Here is a 23598-nt window from a genome sequence, read left to right on the forward strand (position 1 = left end):
CCTGTTGCGTCGCCTGGCTCAAGAGGCTGTGCCTAGGAAGCTCTGAGCTAGCTTGCCGTGCTGGTCTATTGGTTTCTTTCCTTTCTTTCTTACTGAGTTTGATCCAGTTTACTCTTCTCTGGCGAGCGTTACTCTCAAATAAATACTGTACAATAAGTTCAAAATAAGAAACATCGTACCAGCCTAAATAAGACCTAAACAACACGAGAATGGAATTGCAATCATAGATACAAAACACTGAATGAAAAGTCCAAGCTTATGCCCAGGTGCCAACATGAAGAACAGGAAACCTCATATCATATACTGATATACCCCAGCACAAATATACATCTTGTATCCCCCATCTTACACTTTAATTTACCTACACCTCACATTTACATCCCAGATTAAGGTCGAGTGGCATTAGCCACAAGGCCGGATATCTACATATTTACCCCCATGCCTGTCCCCCTAGACTATCATGAGCTCGCAAAATATGATGGCAGTGATTTGTGCCTATTAGTTCGATGAACAAATGTACACAATGGACGGTTTATTTATCCATCTCAGATGACTTTTGAGCTATATTATGATTCACTCCAGAAATTAGTGCAACCGATTTGCCTCCTCATATTTCTCCTTTGCCGTATTAATTTTTTTCTTGAGTTCGCCATATTTGTGCACTGAAACATCTGAGAAGAATTCAAGCTTCCCTAGGAAGCTCTCCAGGCTCGACTGTAAATCCGTATGAGCGTCGTTTCTATGGATTCCCCTCATTTCATCATTCAACCCTCCATTAGGTATTGCAAATGTAGACCTTGAACCACCACGCCTCTTCTCTTGACGAGGCATACAATGGTTTATATCTGCAAGGAGACCTTTAATACCACCTTCCAAGTCTTCGATTGGCAACTCATCCAGTAACTTAATCCATTGCTCACAGATTGTAAATATGGGTGCAACAGCAAAATTTGTTATTTGAAAATCGGTATCTTTCTTCTTTCTAGATTTTTTCTTCGTCCTTAGTGATTTCACACACTTCAGTAACCATGACTGTAGGCTATTCAAGTAAGATCTATGGGATACTATCCATCTCTGGAAGTTTGAAAATAGTGACTTTAGTTCAACCTGAAGGAGTAGAGTTGCTTGGAACTGTGATTCCGACCGAATTAAGACCTTTATACCGCCACTGTTGGATACTAGCTTAATAATCTCATGTTGATGCCGGTGACACTCGAGCATTGTTTCCCACATGCGAGTTAAGCTGCAAAAAATGTGAATATTTTAACCAAGAGCAAATGATAAACTAAGACCATTCCAGAAAATGCCTATTGAATTGCAATATGTATGTAGTTACGTACAAAATAAATGGAAAACCAATACCTTCCAATTAATTCTTCAAGCTGCGGTTGAAGCTCTTTGTCCCTCAGATCCTCTATGTTCTTGGAAATCATGTCAATTCTCTGAATGGCCACACAAATTCTGGAGTACAAATCCTTCACAACAGCACGGGTTCTATCAATACTCATGTGGCTTTCTCCTCTTGATTCCTGGTTTCTCAGGTACCTACATTTTTCATCATACTGCCTGCAAATTGTACTGCTAGCCTGAAGGCAATACAAAGGTTAGCATTTACAGAAACACTAAATATGGTGAAAAGACATGGAGAGGTCATTTAAAGAAAAAAGGCAAGAAAGTATGGAGGTGTCAACCAATTCACAGACTCAAGGCAAAAGGACATACAGATGTGTCATTTATTCAGGAATAATAGTACAAATAATTCAAACACAGAAAATAGGAATGGCACAAACTGCTAAATGCATATTCAAGTGGGCATATCATGTGTACCAACATTCAATATAAATATATTTCAGGCTCTGTTTGTTGCACATTGTTTCATCTTCCATTTTTAATCAATACTCCAAGCTTGAGATAAAAGAACATCATTATAATCCCAGTGCAATTTGCGTCATTTTATTTCAAAAAAAATTACTACATACTTCTGCAGATATATTGATAAGCCTCTACTACGTGATATCCTATATATCTAAGTAAGTGATCCCATTTAAATGGGCATGCAAGCCATCCACATCATCAAGCATATGTAAATCTTCCACTTTCCACCACATGCAAGTCCTCCACTTCATCAATTCTTATTTTTATTTTTTCATAAGCAAGTGATCGCATTTAAAATGCACATGAAAGCCATCTACATCATCATGTGGATGCAACCCTTGCAGTTTCCACCACATGCAAGTCTCCATATAATCAATTTTTATTTTTTATTTTTTCAGCAAAAAATAATTGAACTTGAATGTCAGACAATATAACATGCATCCACCATCTATTTACCTCTAGGTTTGCTATCATTCATATGACGAAAATGTGGTGTGGTATTATTCTCATATATTCTGATTTTACCTCTGATAATTTCATTGCTATAAAAATTTCTAGCAACGCATATCTAGTTTAAAACAGTGGCTAAAACAGATTAAGAAAAAAAGAGTATCTCGTAAAGGACCGGCCAAATAAGTTTTTACCTTGACTTCATCACAGAGCTTTCTCTCCCATGCATACAATCTATCTAGTGTGGAAGCGTGACTGCCAGAATTCATGTATACACCACTAAAGATATTTCCAGTGAGACCATCGACATCAACTTTCGATGCTGCCCCAAGAGGATTCCTTGATGACGAAGAGTGCGAAGACACTGATCTATGCCAGGTAAGATGCTTCACGTCGGCTTGTGGTGGAGCTGCAATAAAGCACAAGATATTTATCCCTCCCTACCATTTACAACAGGATAACAGATGAAATAATAAAGATTCTATTTAGAGAAAGTGCAAAAGCTTTGCACATAAAGAAAAAACATATGTTGGTCACATAAACTGTAGACATGCCCTTGTATTCAGAATTTTTTGACTTCACCAATGATATTCACACAGTTATACTAACATGTTAGGATAATCAATGGTCAAGCTCTATACAGGAAACCGTGAAAAGTAAAACATATCTACATGGAACATATCATTTTCTGGTACGTAGAAAAATAAGCCGCTTCAACGGAAGATCATGGAAGAAATAACATGCAAATGACATCATACGATGTAATCACAGGAACTAGAATTGTGTGCTGGAAAATGGAAGGAAGACTGTCACTGAGAGTTAGAAAAAACTTACGCTGAGGAACAGGGACTTCCTCCCTGCAGCAAGCAAAGAGTGTTGCAAAAAAGCCTGGTGCCTTTAATCCACGTGCTGCATTATAATTACTTAAGTTAACCCAAGTTCTAAAAACTAGAAAGAGAGGAACAGCAAGTAATAATGGTCATGGGTACAAGTAATATTGTTATAGTTTCACATCATGAGTTCTGCAGTGTTGCATGCAGAACCTTTCTATCATTTGTTTTGAAGCAAAGCTCCATCAAAATATTACAGAACAGTAATCTAATTAATTGAGTTCTGACCTCTTTCTTCGGTTAGCAAAGGGCGGAAATTGACTTTATCCGCTTCAAGCATCCTCGGGACTTCTTTGCCAGAATCAGATGCCTTGATAAATAAGATTTCAACTTCTTTCATGGATGTAGACAGGTCCTTTACCCCGTTTCTAACATCACGAAAAGGTTCCTTCGATTTCCCGTTTATAGAATGAGCGGCAACCGAAGATACCACTTCTTTCACAGGGCTCGTCACAGGGGTTTCATCAGTTTCATACATGCTAATGTCAAGTACCCTATTGTCACTTTTTGGCTCAAGTACCTTGTTGTCACTTTTCGGCTCCTCCGTTTTGGAATGAATATTTTCCAAGGCAACCTTATCTGCAATATTTTCCAAGGCAACCTTATCTACCAAATTTTCTGAGACAACCTTATCTGCAGCAAGATGTGCAGGTGACTGATCTGTTACAATATTTTCAACAGGTGTATCATTGCGGTTCTTGAACATCCGCACTAAAGGTTCAGAAGATGGGTTCTCAAAATCATCTTCTGAGTCTGCAAAATCATCCTCCCTTCCACTCATAGTAGATTGCTCCCCATCTCTGACATCTAGAGTTTTCTCCTGTTGCGAGAGCCTAACATCACCAGCATGAGCATGCGACTTCTCCAATTCCTCCTCAAGCTCTGGAATTCCTTCCTTCTCCCGAAGGCGCCTAATATCATCAGCATTTTCAAAATCATGACCAGATTCCTTCTCATCACGAAATGACAACTGGCTCTCAACAGGTTGAAAAAGGCCAAAGTAGTCCCATGGTGGTGTCCCTGGAGGAGCTTCAAATGTAGAACTATCATCCAGATCATGTACAGTTTGAATGGGAACTGAGGATGAAGTCTCCAGAGTTGCTGTTACAGGAACAGGCACCTTTTCCTCAACAGTCCTCACTGGGTTCCTCCCGGCTTTCATATGATTGACATGGAAACGCCCGGAAGATAACGGGGACGGAGCTGGGGAGAAGGAGTCACTGGCCGGATGTGATACAGATGGGGAGAGGTTCATCGATCTATGCCTCATGCCAGGAGGCTCTGGTGTTGCAGATGTTGATGTGTATAATGAAGAGTCTGTTGGCACTTCAGGTTCTACAAATTTTCTCAGAGCAAATCCTGTGTGCCTCAGCGACTGAATATACGCAAAGTGAGCGGCTGCAAATGCACATCTCCCATCAAGTGCTTCTTTCACATAACGTTTTCTTTCCTGGCACAAGACAAGAGCCTTGTCATCTTCACTCGTTGCTCGTGTAGACCCCATTTTAATGTGTGTCACTCTTGATGCTGAGCAAATTTTAGAAGAACAGCAAAATCAGAGCCATGCACTGCAGATCAAAGCTCTTATGGCAGAGAGATGTTTTTATGTAAAACAATGCACAGACAGTGCAACTTCGTACCTGCATTTCCACATATTAAGTAATTTACGATTAGATAATATCCGAACGTTTACTTAGCTGACAAGAAAGATAACCCAACGTTTCATCAGCAGTCGTGCATACCAATTAGATTCAGTCTATTCAAAAGGAAATATAAATTTTGATCGCCACTGTATATACTAAATATTCTACAAAAGCTCGGTATGCGTCACTCACAGGCAAGCACTTTGGGTACAGCACACAAATTCACTTCCACTAAAACTAGCCTGCTCAAATCTGTCCCAAAATTTTATCTCTTCTCATCAGCACTGAGAAACTCCAAATAGAAATACAGAAACTGAACTCAGATGCTGGGAACAAAACCAGCAATTAACCTCATACGATCCTGCATCAACTAGAACGCTGCTTCCCTAGTCCATAACGATATAGTATATACAACGAAACCATGACCAACTCCACTTAAACGACCAGACAGGATGCATTTCAAGAATATGTGATTTTCCCCCTAAATCCTCAATAAACCAATTAAAGAGAACACACAGAGCAAATTCCTCGATTGTCTCGGCAAAAAGCTTATAGAAGCAAGCAGAAACCTAACTTATGCAGTATCAAGCCAGCGCATAAATCCCTTAACTAACCAAGTGTATTCTCTCAATCTTGGAGAAGCCATGTGAAGCAGCAGATTAGGCGTTATGGGATTCTCAAACAGCACGAGACCGAACTCAAATATAAGTTAATTCCAGGCACGTCCAAATTATTTAGAAGGATCAGCACGTCTTGGATTAAACCAACCCTCTTGGACTAAACGAGCTCAATTGAGTTGTGGAGCAATAAAGAAGACGCATATAAGAAGGAAAAAGCTTGAGCTTTACCAATCCGGCCAGCAAATAAGTAGTAAAATTAACTCTGTCAGCCCATTGCGACCACCCACCCAATTCACGGCCCCATCACGTCGAACCATCCATCTACAGGTTCTCCATTGACACCATAACGCGGAGGAAGAAAAGGAACTGATCTTGAGAGCGTACTAACAAGGCAAACAAAAGAGAAACCCCCACGGAAACACCGAAGATCCAAGTTTTGCCTCGCAGCGGCCATGGAGCACACAAGTAACACCCAATTCACCCACCCCAGCGGCAGACCCACCGCAATTGGCCTAATCAACGCGGAGAAACCGCCCAGAGCAATCCAGGGGAGGGGAGGGAAGAGAATTACCTGGCTTGGCCTCGAAGAGGGAGCGTTGGGCACGGGATCTCGGGCTCGCGGCGGCCGCGTCGGATTGGCGCTGCGGAGGAGGTCGGCACTAGCTGGTCGTGGAGTGGGGTGGAGAGGAGGAGAGAAGCTTCGAAGATGATGAGCAGGTGCTGGTGCGGGGCGGTGCCTCCTGCCGTCCTGCGGCAGATGAGAAAGATGCGTATGCGCGTGTGTGCCTGCTGGTGGGAACACGACGTGTAGAGGGAGGCGTGTGCCCGTAGCCTGGCTCTGGCCACTGTCCACGAGGGAGGATGGAGCCGAAAGGCAAAAGGCGAAACGAGCTGGCATTTGTTCTCTTCTCCTCTTCTTTTAGAGGTAATATCACCAGAAATCATAGAACTTGCGCTTCATATTCAGTTTAGTGCTAAAACTTTGAAAATACGAAATTGTGGTCATTCAACTTGTCCCCGCGTGCAAATACGGTCACTTCATCCATCTCTAGACACATATTATGCTTACGTGGCATGCCAACGTTGCTATGGCCCACTATTAGTGACTGGAACAACACGGTGCTACGTGTGCTGTGTGCATGTTCTTTTTACAGATACACCCTGCTCTTGTTTGATTGTAGAAGCTCCTCATCAGCACGTCTGGGCCTGCTTGTGAGGAATAAATCTCTCCTTTTTTGCGGATATATATAAATCTCTCCTTGACATGGGGTCCACTTGTCACTGCGTGGTGGTATGAGAGGTATGAGAGGAATGGAACTCACGAGCTCATGTACCCCGGCATACCCTCTGCCAACCAGTACGCTAAGTAGATTGTCACGTTAAATAACAGAGACAAATTAAGTTATAGTAAAGTCAGGCTTTTTTCTCGATTCTGTTTTTTTCCAGGTGCGACCGAAAAAACCAGTTTTCAGAAAATCTTGGATTTTGAAACCATAAAGTTCTAAATCAAATTAGAATTAAAAAACCGGTCCAAGATATAAGCAGATTTTTTTATTCTGTTCCGAGAAATCCCGGTGGTCACTGAACCTCATGCCAAAATTTCAAATGTATTTTTTTGAATTTAAACACCCAGAACTATATCAAATAAGATATGTATGCACATAATCATACAACGCAGCGCATAGTTCGGTGCCACAACTTTTGCTGTATTACCCATGGTCACTTGATTGATTCCAATGGTCTTCATCATTAATTTTAGCTGATATTTACTTGAACTCCCAAGCCGGGGTCACCCAGCAGATGCGGGTTACTAACCGCTGGAATCGTGCGTAAGATTTGTTCTTTTCTAGGTTCAGTTATATATATTTTAGTGCTAAAAAATTTAATTCCAAATTGTTTGAATAAATTTGTGCGACTTTTTTGAAATTTCCGAGATTATCTAGAAACCAGTTTTTCTAGCCCGTACCGAGAAAAAAATGCTATCGAGAAAAAAAAATGTTGGATACGATTAGTCGTCGTTGCCAACATACAAAATTATTTGTTTTTCCTCAGACACATGAGCAAGTACGAATTTCGAAATGGCAACAAAATTCCCTCATCCTTAAAAACAAATCAACAATTTTTTTTTGAATTCGAATCATTTTATGGTTGTCCTGGCAAAAAATACATTATTTATTGGGTTGACCAATATAATACAATATTCATCTCATTACTAGAAAGGCAAGGGAGCCTTGTGTGGGTGGTTAGCACCGGTGACAAGACTGAATTTGGTTGCTGGTTTGAGAGCTTACATCACGATTATTTTTTAATCATTTCTGCAAAAATAACGTCACACGTAGCACCTCTTTTCTCTAAGGATGACGTCACACTAGCGCCTCCAGCACCAATAGTCACTGCCAGTGGGGCCATGCACGCATGTCATGCCACACAAGGGGCGGATATGCCCGCATATGCACTTTGTGACCGTATTTGCAGGATAATGCAAGTTGAGTGACCACAAATCCGTATTTTCAAAGTTTTGGCACTAAACTGAACATGCATAGCAAGTTTTATGACTCCTGGTGATATTAGCTCCTTCTTTTACAATCGCGAGTTTTCTCTACGTTTTTTTCGAAGATTGCAATGCGCTCGAGGATGACGCACGCTTTGTCGTGTCATTTCACGCTCGCGGGTTGAGTCTCTTTTTACTACTATTACGGATTGATGTGGTCATTTTTACACCGAAAATCGGAAAACTAAGTTGATTGATAATCCTGGTTTATACGATGTTCGGTTCGATGTTTCCATTGTGTTTATATGGTGTTCAGTTCGATGTTTTCATCGTTAATTGTTTGAGTTCAAGAGAATCGTCGGTTTCATCCTACATAAACCGACTTGACCATTGGACCATGTACATCAAAATGGACATCTCTTTTCTCCAACGTTTCAACTTTGCTAGCACGTGTAGGCATGACCGTAGGCTCATGTACAATGCATCCCCCGCCCCCCACCCTCCAAACTGAATTCACTCGTGCCTCTGCCGCCGCCAGTAAAATTACTCTCCTTGAATTGGTTTTCATCCCCGAAAGGACTATAATCTCTCGACCTAGTCGCTTTCTGACCTTGATGTTAGATCTACTGCCACAAGCCTAGCTACAACAACTTTTCGACATGTGCTCGTATTGGCATCAATCTCCAGCACCTAGTTTTCGTTCTACCTCTCCCCTAGCTAGCATAGGTCTTCCAAAGTGAATACACCTTCAAAGGAGTCTGGCGGAGAAGACAAAGAAAATGGCGACCCGATCACTCAACTCAGAACCGACAAGTTGGCGCCAACCGGCGAACCCCTCACAAACGCACGAAACAAGATACTAGGTTGCCCCTTCCCTGGCAGCAAAATAACCTAAATACGTCGAATGACAACCAAACACGCACGCCCAAGACGGTTACTTCAGTTGGCTGGCAGTTACCTTATTGGGCTTCAGCCCATCTAAAAAAGTGAATGAAAAAACAAAGAGGAAGGAAAACTGGAAAAAAAAGTAGAGAGAACATTTAAAATGTTTTTGATAGAATGAAGTATGGTCATGGATTTTAAGAACATTTCTAAAAATAAAAAAATCATGAATAATTTTTTACATATTTGAAAAATGTCCAATAAATTAAAAATCATGAATTAAAAAATATTAGCAAATTCCAAAAATGATTTTGAATAACAAAAATGTTCAGTTTTGCAAAATTCAAAAGTGTTCCTCAGAATCCAAAAACATTTGTCAATTAAAAATTCTCGTGGGTTTAGAAAATGTTCCTGGATTTCAAAAGAAGTTCCCCGATTTTCAGAGTTGTTGACGGATTTTAAAATGTTCACAAATTTAAAGATTTGTCAACCTTACAGCATAAAAGCGCCACAATCAAGTGCGAGTAGGCCCAACTACAGCACACAACAGATCCACTCGCTGACATATAGGACCATGAATGCAAAAACTACCTGATGCACCAGAAGGCTCCATTTCTAGGGAGCTTAGTATGGTGTGGCGTCGCATTACCACCGCAATGGCACGACCTTTCCACTCTATTTTTGTCCTCCACTCCCTAGCCAATTTTGTATGAATTCCTCCAAATCTCGGCACCATCGGAGATTTTATTCCGATACTAACAAGCCACTTAGGGTTATTCATGCTCAGAGATCAAACACAAATTCAACTGTTCGGAAACCGTTGTCTTTGTTCGAGACTGTCAACCCAAATATTTCACTTTGCAAAACCTTTTATTTGTTCACCGCTTCCAAGCATCACATTTCATCGGCAGTTACGAGCCATATTAGTTTGCTTAGAAGTGTCGATGGAATGTGATGGTTGGAAGTGCCGAGTTCCAAGCATCACATTTCATCAGCATTTTCGAGTCAACATGGGGAAAATCATCGTGTCATGAGTGTTTGTATCGTCTAAACTCTACCTTCTCCTTACTTGGAAGGTTGTTACTTTTCTGTTGCTCGTTACTGTCGATATTTTGGATGCTAAGTTGGTTATCTGGTTGTCTAGTTCTTGCCACCCTTAATTAAAAACTGCCAACACTAAAAATTGGAGTAGAATTTTTAATAGGGTTATTCACCCCCCTTTAGTCTTTAGACCATGATCCCAATGATATATCATTAAACAAACATGCTATGTTATTTAATTAAACATGTTAATTGATTACACTAAAAAAAGCAAAGTGTGCGTACGGTTGGGGACGAGAAATGTGATTACCGAATGGTAACCAAAATTACAACCAGGTAACCAAAACCCTTTGGAGATACACACCCATACCAAGAAGATCACTTGGTAATTGCCAACAATCAAATACCAGCTCAATGGAAAAAGGCGCATCCGAGCAACTAAATATACAACTCTCAAGCTACATACTATTAATGCTTGCTGGTGCTAGCCACGGAAACTTTACCGCAAAACTAAAAGCAGACTCATGCTATGTCACATCATTTTCTTTGTAAGATTTATCCATTAATTATTTGTTTGTTTGTGGGCTTTCTAGTGCTACTATTTTTCATGGGTTTATGGGTGATCATAGTAGGGGATCCATCAGAGGCATATACATGGTTGAAGAGCGCATACTTTCAAACGCGGACAATGGTCATCAGCTCCAACCCAATAAATTGAACTGATTTGGCCAGACAAACACTATATACAAAAGGTGGTGCTCTATTTTTTTTATTTGATTTCTCCCAAAGAGCAAGTACTTTCAAATCATGGCACCTCCAATTCTCATGTAAGCGACAATGGCGTTCTACATGTTGATGCCTTTGACACCAACTAGCTGCAAAAGGGCAACACAACTATTTTTTTGAGTCAAAACAGTAGAACAATTGTTCTACGGTACTTTCATATCATTAAAAATATGTAAAGCAAAGCAAGTATCAATAAAAGTCACCCAATACCAGCTCTAGGAATCATAAAAAGAATTTACAGGTTATGCTCTATCCAAGTGTTGATCTTCTCTGTCTTGACTTGCTTAGCTTGTAGTTTGGTTCTCTGAAGACCCTCTTTAAGATAGTGCTTTCAAGTGTCCAGATGTGGTGCTTCTATTCTAAAAATCTTATCGTTCCTTACCATCCAAATACTCCAGCATCCCCTAATGATGATCTCCATTGCAATTGTAGCTGGAAGTCTATTCATTGTAAAATGGATCTCATCATATGCAGAAATGCCCCTCTGCTTGGAAGGGGTGAGATTGTGCCAACACATGAGTGCAAATGGGCAGTTCCAGAAGAGATGTATCGGTGTTTCTTCTATAGCATCAGAACATAATGCACAATTATAGTCCTCCAAGTACATGCTTCTACGCTATAATAAATTCCTTGTGTTCACTCTATCATGCAGAAGTAGCCAGAAGAAGATTTTTGTCTCTGAGTCTGCATGCAGTGCTCCATAGATGATTGAAGATGTTATGAGCTGTACTAGTCCAAATGATGGCCTTGTACATCTTCATGGATGATTATTGAGGAGAAGTCCAAGTATAGGTCCATTTATCTGAGCATTTGTTGTGTCTCTATTGTTAATGATTTCTTGAAGGGCACTAAATTAGTTGAATGCTTGTTGTGATAGAGGTCTATGGAATAGTTGACTAATCTCTATGTGTTCAAGTACCTTTTGAGAGAGTGATTCCCCTCTACCAACCTTGCACATAGCATATTGCTTAAAAGTTGGAAGGAGCTTAAGGATAGCTTTCGACCAGCAAGAACCAACCATTTTGTCCCCTCGCGGATTATCTTGGTAGTGTGCTTCCCAGATAATGTTAACCCAAGGAATGTCATCCGTATTGAAGAATTTATGAAGAAACTTCATGAGCAAAGCTTGATTATATATGGGTACGGATTTCAAGAACACCAAGTCCATCATGGGATTTGGGCTTGCATACTTTATCCCATGATATGTGAGCAGCACCCCTTTCTTGTGAGCCATATTTTCTTCAGAAGCAGTTCTTGAGGTAAGTGTTGATTTGCTCGACCACAATCTTGGGCATCATCAGCGTGCACATGAAAAACATGGGAATGCTTGAGAATACTGGTTTAATAAGGGTGAGTTGGTCTCCAGATGAAATAGAGTGGAACATCCGTTTTCAATTCTCTTTAACATAGGCACAAAAAATCTTTAACTTTGGGCTTGGTAATGCATAGGGGCAAATCAAGATATGTGTGAGGACGAACACCAATTTTGCAACCAAGGAGGCTAGGTAGCTCAATCATTTTATCCTCACAAGTGTTGATAGATATCAATATGGAATTTGAGTAATTCACCTTGAGACCAAGGTATGCAACACAACTATTTTGGACAATGTTTTTGAGGTATAGAAGAGTAGGTTGTACCCCATACGCGCCACCGGGGATGCAAATTTGAATCCTAGATGGTTAATGTACCTTCTAATGACTGGTCTTCAAATTAAAGTTTATTTAGCTGAACTAAGAAGGGTTGAAGATACCTAAAGGGTTACAAATTTGCATGTCTACATGCCACCCACAACGCCCGTCTTCCTCCCTGCTCCGATCCGCTTCACAACACACGTCGATCACTATGAAACGAATGACACGAATAATCGATGTCTAGGTCAGCTCCCTGTGTTTTAGAGGAGCCTTGAAATTGAAGATAAGCCATGATGAACCGAGACGACACGCTCGAATGGACGCGGCCGTCGACCATCTGTCGCTCGCTGTCGTCGTGGTCGCCCGGGTGCCGAAAGCGACGACGACCCAGGCGCGCAAGCTCCCACGTATGTGACGTGCGACCGAACCAGAACACCAACGCAAAACCAAAGAAGGTTTGACATGTCGCACGCTTGACGTGCCGATCAACGTCGTTATTGGTGCCGGATTCCCCTGGTCCGATAGACTACAGAACAAAAGCTAACGTATAGGATCGATGAGGCAGGTTCTTTTCCGGGTCACACAGGTGCATTATCTGTGGCTTTTCCCAAAAGCTCTTTTGGAAACGGTCGGTGTAATCACTAGTGTATCTACGCTGGAATCCTTGCAGGCTGACTGTATTTCTGGCTACACATTCATTTTCGTACGATCGGTCACTGTTGGCGTCGGATGCACGCAGATGCGCCTTTTGATCGCTTTTGCAATTTGCGTGCATGGCGACGACGAGACAGAGACGATGGAAGAGTTAGCACGTCCGTTTGAGTAGACTGGTCACAAATAGTATAATCTAACTAATTAAGGCCGGTGATAAGATCATATCCAAAATGCTGGCTTCTAGGCTTAAAGGGATCCTTCCGGAGATCATTGGTCCTACGCAAAGCGCTTTCGTCCCGGGAAGATTGATCACGGATAACATACTCATTGTATATGAGTGTGTGAACACGATAAAAAGAAAGAAAGGCAAGTCTGGCTTATGTGCGGTGAAACTCGACATGCATAAGGCTTATGATCGAGTAGAATGGTGCTTTCTTAGGAGGATGATGCAAAGGCTGGGGTTTGCGGAACAGTGGACAGAAATGATCATGGAGTGTGTGTCATCCGTGTCGTATAATGTCAGATTCAATTTAGAGAGCACGGAGGTTTTTGAGCCAACTCGAGGCTTGCGGCAAGGGGACCCCTTGTCCCCCTACCTATTTCTGCTTTGCGCAGAGGCGCTTTCTACCATGCTACAAGCGGAGGAAAATAATGGCACATTGGTAGGGGTGAAGGTTTGCAGGGAGGCACCACAGATTTCTCATTTGCTCTTCGCTGATGATTCCCTAATTCTTATGCGAGCAGATGGTCAAAACGCAGCGTGCCTCCGAAGGGTTCTTGATGAATATTGTACGAGCTCAGGTCAGTTGGTCAGTGAGGCTAAATCTAGCATATACTTCAGTCCAAACACACCGGAGGAGGAGAAAGTTGTGGTACGCCAGCAACTGAATATTTTGACGGAAGGCCTTAACGATAAGTATCTTGGGCTTCCATCCATGGTGGGAACGGACAGAAGTGACTCTTTTGAGTATCTCATCGACAGAGTAAATCAGGTGTTGATAGGTTGGAAGGAGAAGCTGCTTTCCACGATGGGGGGGGGGAACGCTTATTAAGGCTTTTGCTCAGGCCATGCCGGTGTTCGCGATGTCTGTATTCAAAATTCTGAAGAAAATATGCAAAGGAATGACGGATGCTATATCGAAATACTGGTGGGGAGATGACGACAATCATAAGCGAATCCATTGGGCAGCTTGGTGGAAGCTGTGTATACCGAAAGAAAGGGGAGGGTTGGGATTCAGGGACTTACACAGTTTTAACTTAGCTCTACCAGCTAAACAAGTTTGGAGGCTGCTGGAGAATCCTGATTCTCTGTGTGCTCAGATTTTGAGAGCCAAGTATTATCCGGATGGGAAACTATTTGATGCCAAGGTAAAAAGTGGAAGCTCATATACATGGCAGAGTATATGTGCTGGTATCAATACATTCAGAAGAGGGGCAATATGGCGTATAGGTGATGGTTCACAAGTGAACATTTGGACAGACTCGTGGATTCAATCGAGTGCTGATGGTCGTGTCATTACACCACGAGGAGGGACACTGCTGTCAAAGGTTGCGGAGTTGATCGATCCGGTCATGGGGTTTTGGGATCAACAGTTGATAACTGACGTCTTCTGGCCGGTTGATGCGCATAGAATTCTTGCAATTCCGCTGGCACCACATGGGATGATGGAAGATTTTGTAGCCTGGAGGTTTACAAGGAGCTTCGTATTCTCGGTCCGGTCAGCTTATCATGTTGAGTGGCAGCATCAATTTGCACGCTGGTATGAACGAACAGAGGGGGAGCCGTCCCAGCGCCATCCGGTGTGGAAGAAACTCTGGGAGTCGCCTGCCCCCGCTAAGGTGAAGATTCATGCGTGGAAGGTCTTACATGGATTCATACCATGTTACGGGGTATTGGCAAATCGCCACATTGATACGTCAGATAGCTGTCCTATGTGTGCGGGTGGATGCGAAGACATTATGCATGCTCTCTTCACTTGCCCTAGGGCAGCCGAAGTATGGAGATGTCTGAATCTTGACGGTTTCGTGGACGAGGCGTGTGATACTGACAGGGCGGGCTCGGCAGCGTTGGACTATATTTTATGTGCTCCACCTCGTCAGACGTTGATCCAAGATATTCCAGCCCAATTCCTAATCCTTGTGGGTATCTGGTACATTTGGTGGGAGCGTAGGCAACCACGGGGAGGAAGTGCAGGCCCCGGCCCGAACGGCGTTGTCGATTGCAGCACTGGCAGCAAATTATTCCAAGGCGATGAAGAAGAATGCGATTGAGAGATCATCTGGTTGGAGGAAACCGCAAGAGGACTTTGTAAAACTGAATGTAGATGCAGCTTTCAACGCGAACGACCTTCAGGGAGCTATAGGAGCTGTGCTACGGGACTACAGAGGTGGATTCATCGCTGCTTCAAATGAGCGACTGGAGCATGTTGCTGATGCTGGGATAGCGGAAGCACATGCACTACGGCATGGGCTCTTGCTAGCGCAGCGGATGGGGATCACCAAGCTCATTGTGGAGTCCGACTGTATGGAGGTGATTGAAACTATGAACAATGGTGGGTTTACGGCATCGGGTGCAGCGGCAATCTATTCGGACTGTGTGGTCCTCATCATAGGTTATACTTCAATTTCTTTTGTTCACTGCCCTAGGGAGGCAAATTATGTCGCTCATTGCTTAGCAAGTCAAGTGGGGTTGGCTCCATCTTCCTTCTGGTGTGAGGAGCCACCAGCTTTCATTGTAAAGGGCTTAGTGGACGATGTAACTCTATTTTGATCCAATAAAAGATTTCCGAAGTTTCAAAAAAAACTAATTAAGGCCGGTGTAACTACGGAACCTCAAGGCTAAATAAACCACCTTTTTTTAAAACTGAAATAAACGTGACTTTTGACAAAACTGTCTATGCACAACGTCACTAAGCTTAGGGATGACAATGGGTAGGATATGAGTGGGTATCGCCTCCTCTTGCCCAAACCCATACCCATAGAAACTTTTTATACCCACCCATTTCAATACCCATGGGCATAAATTGACACTCATGCCCATACCCATCGGGTATCTTGTACCCAATGGGTATCCAATGGATACAACATATATCATTTAAAATTTAAAGAAATACATAAATGAGTGTAAAATTCAAGTGATGATGGGCGATCAATCTAGTACCGACGTGGCGTCCTTCAATGTGTGGCCAATTCCAGGAGGCAAGGGATTACGATAAGTGGTTGGTGGAAGCCGGCATAGTGAAAGGCGGTGATGGAAACTGGGGTTCGCTAGTTTGAGAGTTGGAAAAGAGTGCATTGGTGATGAGTCGAGATTTCATCATTTCGAGGAGTCACATAGGACATAGAAGAAGTGCGAGCTAGTTGTTGCGAGCCAATGAGTTATGGTTGGCTTAGGAAATAAGGGATTAAGAGTTGGGCCATAGGACTTGGATGTAGACCCCACATGCCATAGGAGTTTTTAATTTATTAATATTTTCTAGGTACTCATTGGATTACCCATGGGCGCAATCTCATACCCATGCCTTACCCATATATTTTGCGGGTATGAATACACATTACCTATAGGTACAAAATATTGACAAGTCTTGCCCATGCCCACTATTTTCAGGTAGGGTACCCGCGAATACCCATACCATGGGCGAAATTGCCATCCCGTCCAAACTTTTCTCTCTCGTAAAAAAAAGACGCAACTAAGCTTCCCCAATAGATTCATTACTTGTGGGTAACGCACCGGAACGAACTACTCCAGTGGAGTAGTATCATGTAAAAGTATACTACGTGCAGGTTGCCAGTTGCCACGTCTACACCACTAGCACAGCAAACTGCTGTAAAAAATTGTTATGATTGTTCAGATCCAGCCGATTTCCGTCAAGTTTTGAACCTTTTGATGTCCCCTTTTTATGATCCATGCGCCTTTAGTTAGCCTCTTTCTCTGGCAGACACACATGGGTGGGTGGTACTACTCCATGTGACGAATGCCCCAACTACCGTATTTTACCGGTACAACTTTTAATTTTTTTACCTTGGAATTCAGGAAGAATAATGGAGATACTTCTGTACAGCGCCTGGTCGATCCCGCTAAAACTACCATGTGCATGGACCTGTGTGGGGGACAACGGTCACTGGTCCACTAGTGTTGAGTCATAAACATGTGCACACGAGGTTCCACTCCAAATCATGGCCCTCTTTGCTAGGCCGTGTGTGTATTCCACTCCAAATTCAGTGGACCACGAGGTTCTGAACTGGAGCCTGGGAGTTGTGATCTCGCACTACATTCGGGGGGGCCTATTTTCGAATGTCGGTGCAAACCGCAGAAAGAAACGAATATTTATCTGCTCTCGCAGTACCTGGATCTCTTCCTTTTGGTGTTTTTAGACTAAGCGGGATGCAACGCCAAGCTCTGCCTACGTCTTTTTTTTTTTGCGGGGAAGAAACTTTTTTTTTCATCAACCACTATGATTACATTCAGAAACAACAATGCTAGCTTTTTCGATTGGGGAGTTTCGAAGCCAATGGGAAGTCGCTCTTGCGAGCGCCCCATATAAGTAAGGGTGTGACTCGCTACATTCGCATACGTGCTAACTTTAGCTAGACTAATATTTCTTTCATGAGTCAAAATCCTTCTGGTTTGATTAACCTGTTCGCGTACCTCGATCGCTCCATATCTATAGATTGCACTAGGTTTAACAATTTGGTATTGTTCGTTTCAACCTACGTCTTCCGTTAGTTTGTGTACCAACCAATGAATTTCACATGCCTAGCTCGTGCAATACAAGTCACCAGAAATTATATCATTGGCGTATTTAAACATGGTTTTCGGTGGTATAATCTTTGGTGACATGCATTATCACTTTCTTAGTTAAATATGTGATCAAACTTTGACACTAAATATGAAGGGGGCCAATAAACCAAGGCAGAGGTAGTAGCATTTGTGGTTGTCATGAGTGTTAAAAGGGATAGAGAGGGATTGGTGGAATCAATGTTCATTGCTTGAGCCTCGTGGGCATATATATAGGAGTACATGATCTACTTGGAGTATATAAGACAAGCCAGAACACTTCCTAGTCTATCCTATGTTTCCAATACAATCACGATACTGAACACCCCCCGCAGTCACAACGGTAGCGACACAGACGGTGAGACTGTAGAAGAATCCAGAGGCAAGCCGACGGACACCCACCCACAGTCGTAACAGTCGATGCATCGCGGAAGTCGTGGCTCGAGTGGTACCCGACGAGGTTGCTCAAGCAAGGCGGTAGCCCTTTGTGCCGTCGTCGAGGTAGTCGAGAGCGTAGAATGGTGTAGCCGTGGCCGAGGTAGCCGTGCGAAGAACGCCGTGGTTGATGTCGAGTAGGGGTAGCCGGTGTCGAGGAAGTTGTCGTGGAGCCGCGGGTGCAAGGAGGCGTCGAGTTAGTCATGGGCGCAGTGGTGTCAAAGTAGTGGTGCGCCGGGAAGAAGACGTTGACGACGACGCGTCGCGCCGGGTTTGCCAAGCCCGGGGACACATCATGGATGAAGGCAGGCACCAGTGTTGCCATCACCAGGCATGCGTAGACGGACAAAGACAAAGTTGACGAAGCACCGCACCAGGCTTGTCAGACCCGGAGACACGTCGTGGACGAAGGCACGCATCGGTGTTGCCAGCACCGGGCATACGTAGACGAGGGACCTGCACGAGCTGCACGCCATGTCGAGGAGTCAGAGGGGCCAGCAGAGAAGGAGACTCGACGACAGTTGTGGCGCCAATCGGCATGAGGCCGATGTCACCAATGGTGGTCAGAGTAGATGAAGTGGTTGGGGTCGATGATGGCGACACTAGTGTTGGGCTGGTGCTGGATGAAGACGAAGGGAGGTGGATGGGCAGCGGCGGCTACGGGGGAGCAGCGGCAATGGTCGAAGAAGAACGGCGGCGGCGGCCTGACGGCCGACGGCTTGGTTAGGAGCGCGGCGGCGATGCTCGAAGCAGGCGAGGAACCCGACAGCGTGACGAACACCGGCACGGACGATGACGTTCCCGTGCTGAGGGAGGCGGCGCGACGCATACCAAGGTAAGTCAACGTGCGATGAGGCGGAGTGGACTGCGGGCCTCGGTGCTACGGGCCGAAGGGGCGGCGCAGTGGCGATGCGCGGGTCGGTGATGCCGTGGCGACGGCCTCGGGCGGCGGCGGTGATCGTGTTCCGCGATGCAACAACTTGAAGTGGTGGTGTAGCGGCGGCTCACGGGCCGGGCAGCCACGTGGAGAACCACTGGCCGGGGGCGACGGCCCGACGGGAGGAAGCGTGGACCGCATGCCGCGATGCGATAGCACTAAGGGGTGATGCAATGGCAGCGGCTATGGGGTAGCTGGCGGGAGGATCTCAGGGCGGCGGCATGGACCGCGGGTCGCGACGCGATAGCCCGAAGGGGCGTCGGCGAGAGCGGCGCGTGGGTCGGGACAGCCAGCGGGAAGACCTCGGGGCGACAACACGACGACAACCTGTGGCTCGATCGGCGGTAGGTGCGTCCTCAGGGACGTGCTTGGTGAAGACAAGCGTGTGATTGGTTGATCAGACCGACTGCGGCACTGGACGCGCCATGGCGGGTTTACACGTAGATCGGAGTCGATGGTGACGTTGTCGATGATGTCCTGGGCGATGATGACGAAGACGAACCAGCAATGGAGACCACACGGACGAGCGGCCGGCAGCACGCACGAAGGCGTCCCTTGGGCGGCGCACCCAACCTAGCTGCGCGGTTGATGATGAAGCGGCCGGTGTATAGTCGACACCGAAGTCGGAGTAGAGGCGCCATGGTCGACGGTGGCGGCGGGCAACGCAAACCGATTTTAGATTGGAAAACCTAAAGAAGAAGACATCGATCAAGATGACCAACGGAAGAGAGAAAACCCGGAGCAAGGGCTCGGGGAAAAAACTCTCTAGGGCAACCGGTCAACACGACCGCGGATGAACCCTAGGTTCAGGCGGCGTGGCCCCCGGCAGCGGTCATGGAGGCCGACCGCCCCAAGGGAAGCACGGAGCGGAAGCGACAGGTGGCGGCTAGGGTTGGATGACATTTTATTGGTTGGAAATGATACAAAGTTTCTTAGCATGATAAAGAACTATTTAAAGAGTGTGTGTTCAGTGAAATATTTAGGCGAAGCTGCATATATATTGGGCATAAAGATCTATAGAGATATATCAAGACATCTAATTGCGCTAAGCTAGAGCAGATACATTGATAAGGTTTTAAAGAGATCTAAAATGGAGAATGCAAAGAAATGATTTCTCCCAATGTCACATGCCACGACACTTAGTAGAAATCAATGTCCCAAGACAGTTGATGAGTGAGTGCAAATGAGTAGAGTACCTTATGCATCCATCATGTATGTTATGATATGTACTAGACCAGATGTTTCTTATGCGCTAAGTGTTAGTAGCAGGTACAAAAGTGAACCCGGGGTGGCTCACTGGGCAGCTGTTAAAAATATTCTGAAGTACCTCAGAAGAACAAAGGACATGCTCCTTGTCTATGGAGGAGATGAAGAACTCGTTGAAAGTGGTTACACCGATGCTAGCTTCATGACAGATATAGATGACTATAAATCTCAATCAGGATATGTTTTCACCCTCAATGGTGGTGCGATAGTTTGGAAGAGTTTCAAACAGAACATTGTTGCAGATTTTACGACGGAAGCAGAGTATATTGTGGCTTCAAAAGCTTCAAAGCAGGCGGTCTGGATCACGAAGTTTCTTGAATAAGTTGGTGTGATCCCAAGTGCAATGAGCCTGATGGCGCTCTGTTGTGATAATAGTGGTGTTGTTGCTCAAGCAAAGGAACCAAGAACCCACATGAAGACCGGCCACATTGAGTGCAAGTATCACATTATTTGATGGTATGTCGAGAAGAGTTCTGTGAAGGTTCTCAAGGTTCACACGGATTTGAATGTGTCAGACCCGATGGCTAAGGCTCTACCATGAGCAAAGTATGAGCAACACCGGATAGCCATATGTATTAAAAAACTATGTAAACTAGATTATTGACTCTAGTGCAAGTGGGAGAGTGTTGGAAATATGCCCTACATGCAATAATATATTTTTTATTATATCTCCATTTTTCATAATTAAGATTTTATATTCTATGCTATAACTGCTATGATCCTGGAATATGTGATTCGGTGGAAAACTTGTATGCACGTGTGGAATGATAAGCGGTAAATAATAGGTTTATAATCTTGCCTCTAAGGCTGGTTCAAGTGTTGTTGGTGATCATGATTTCCGGATCTTAGGATATCATTAAGTGTAACGATAGTCCTAAAACAACATTGAGAGTATGACGTTAGAAGAACGATCATATTAAATCGACCCAAACTTGTTTGTTATACTTTGAGATAATATTGTCTGAAATCAATTGTTATAACACAGAGTGTTAACATGTGCTTTAGTTCCTTAGACCATGAGAGTATTGTAGTCACTTCTTATCGTACGGTGGACTTTGGGGTTGCTCAAACATCATTTGTAACACAATGATCATAATGACAACTTACAGGTTCATCAGAAAGTTTGACAAGGGACTAGATAGATCGAGAGTGGAATTTGCTCCTTCGACGATGGAGAGATATTCTTAGGGCCCTCGCAGTGTGAAGGCATCCATCATCATTTGGCCAGACATAGGTGACAATGTCACGGGGATGCCAGAACATGTCAACAAGAAAGAAGAACAAAACCGGTAACAAGGATAATAGTATAGTGAGCATGTGTATGACTCAAGAGGATATTGATACTGTTGGTGCAATATTTGCCCTCTTGTACTTTGGAGATTGTTGACAGAAACATGCATGGACTGGTTTGTTTGCTAGTGCACACAGAGAGAAATAGTCCATGTAGAACCAAAGAGAATGTTATCCTTGGTGTCAAGTTCGAGGAACATCACCGAAGAACATCTGTGATGCCGAGATGATTGAGTTATATCTATCGAAGCCATGCGGGCGAGAAGGTTGATGTGAAGAAGTTAACCCCTTGAAAATTATTGCCGACGTAAAGCAATTGGTTCGATGTTCATCTGAAAGAAAATTGACTACAACTAAGAAGGTCAAAGGCGATGTGAAGACTAGCATTCATTTTGATGTTCTTCTTCTCTCTCTTGAGTCATGGGACCTCTGTACTTTTAAGAGGGTATAGGTTCTCGAAGCTTAGATCCGTTGTGATGCTTAGCCCAAACCAATGCAAGACTGAGCAAAATCTATGTATGCTCTGAATCATTACCTATCAGTAGAAGATGTAGTTCTTTGGTGCTGCAGGAGATATCTTTCGGACTGAGGAGTTAGCATTTCCTACTCTGCAAGGAATGTTACCATTGTGCACAAATTCTAACCATTGCACTCATGTCGTCTGGCCATTGGCTGTCCCGCATGTCCAATTTGGTCATTTCCCTTCACGAAAGCATGTGGCTATAAATAGCCACCCCACTCCAACATTTTCTTGGCTACTCTGCTTAAGATTTCTGAGAAGAATGATTGAGCATCCCCTCTCTGAGAGATTTGAGTTTAAAATCCACCAAGAGAAAACAAAGGGCCAAAACTTAGATAGTAGTTGAGCATTATAGTAGTCCTGAGTTAGAGTTCTTGTACCTACTAAAGGAAATATGCCCTAGAGACAATACTAAAATTGTTATTAGACATTTCCTTATATCATGATAAATGTTTATTATTCGTGCTAGAATTGTATTAACCGGAAACTTGATACATGTGTGGATACAGAGACAAAACACCGTGTTCCTAGTAAGCCTCTACTAGACTAGCTCATTGATCAAAGATGGTTAAGTTTCCTAACCATAGACATGTGTTGTCATTTGATTAATGGGATCACATCATTAGGAGAATGATGTGATGGACAAGACCCATTTGTTAGCTTAGCATAATGATCGTTAAGTTTTATTGCTATTGCTTTCTTCATGACGTATACATATTCCTTTGACTATGAGATTATGCAACTCCCGGATACCGGAGGAATACCTTGTGTGCTATCAAACGTCACAACATAACAGGGTGATTATAAAGATGCTCTATAGGTATCTCCGAAGGTGTTTGTTGGGTTGGCATAGATCGAGATTAGGATTTGTCACTCCAAGTATGGGAGAGGTATCTCTAGGCCCTCTCGGTAATACACATCATAAGCCTGCAAGCAAATGACTAAGGAGTTAGTCACGAGGTGATGTATTACGGAACGAGTAAAGAGACTTGCCGGTAACGAGATTGAACTAGGTATGAAGATACGGGCGATCAAATCTTGGGCAAGTAACATACCGATGAACAAAGGGAATGACGTATGTTGTCATAAGGTTCGACCGATAAAGATCTTCGTAGAATATGTAGGAGCCAATATGGGCATCCAGGTTCCGCTATTGTTTATTGACCGGAGATGTGTCTCGGTCATGTCTACATAGTTCTCGAACCTGTAGGGTCCGCACGCTTAACGTTCGTTGACGATATAGTACTGTATGAGTTATGTATGTTGGTGACCGAATGTTGTTCGGAGTCCTGGATGAGATCACGTACATAACGAGGAGCTCCGGAATGGTCCGGAGGTAAAGATTGATATATAGGATGATATGGTTCGGCCAAGGGGTGAATCCCACGAGGCTTTAGGTCGGTGCAAAA

The 23598-nt window shown here is 43.7% G+C and overlaps 1 protein-coding gene across 2 annotated transcripts; it reads right to left on the bottom strand.

The window, feature by feature from the left end:
* Positions 1-275: 275 nt before the first annotated feature.
* On the bottom strand, positions 276-6320 carry LOC123085726 (protein ROLLING AND ERECT LEAF 2). 2 transcript variants are annotated; one of them, XM_044507419.1, is made up of 6 exons: positions 6050-6320; positions 3444-4855; positions 3160-3234; positions 2520-2734; positions 1363-1586; positions 276-1243 (listed from the first exon to the last, which is right to left on the bottom strand). In XM_044507419.1, exons 2-6 carry the CDS (start codon positions 4717-4719, stop codon positions 586-588), a joined length of 2448 nt encoding a protein of 815 aa, XP_044363354.1. In that variant the 5' UTR covers positions 4720-4855; positions 6050-6320; the 3' UTR covers positions 276-585. The 2 variants fall into 2 exon arrangements, with proteins under 2 accessions (XP_044363354.1, XP_044363355.1); XM_044507420.1 differs by having other exon boundaries at positions 3444-4742; positions 6050-6306.
* Between the last annotated feature and the right edge of the window lie 17278 nt (positions 6321-23598).

Source organism: Triticum aestivum, chromosome 4A (genome assembly GCF_018294505.1).
Source record: "Triticum aestivum cultivar Chinese Spring chromosome 4A, IWGSC CS RefSeq v2.1, whole genome shotgun sequence".
NCBI lineage: Eukaryota > Viridiplantae > Streptophyta > Magnoliopsida > Poales > Poaceae > Triticum > Triticum aestivum.

Bases quoted from the DNA above. Each gene is read 5' to 3' on its own strand.
- LOC123085726 (XM_044507419.1), bottom strand. From the start codon at position 4,719: ATGGGGTCTACACGAGCAACGAGTGAAGATGACAAGGCTCTTGTCTTG. The intron at 3,235-3,443 runs GTCAGAACTCAA...ATTATAATGCAG, and splicing joins TTTGCTAACCGAAGAAAGAG to CACGTGGATTAAAGGCACCA. The intron at 1,587-2,519 runs GTAAAAACTTAT...TATTGCCTTCAG, and splicing joins AGCTCTGTGATGAAGTCAAG to GCTAGCAGTACAATTTGCAG.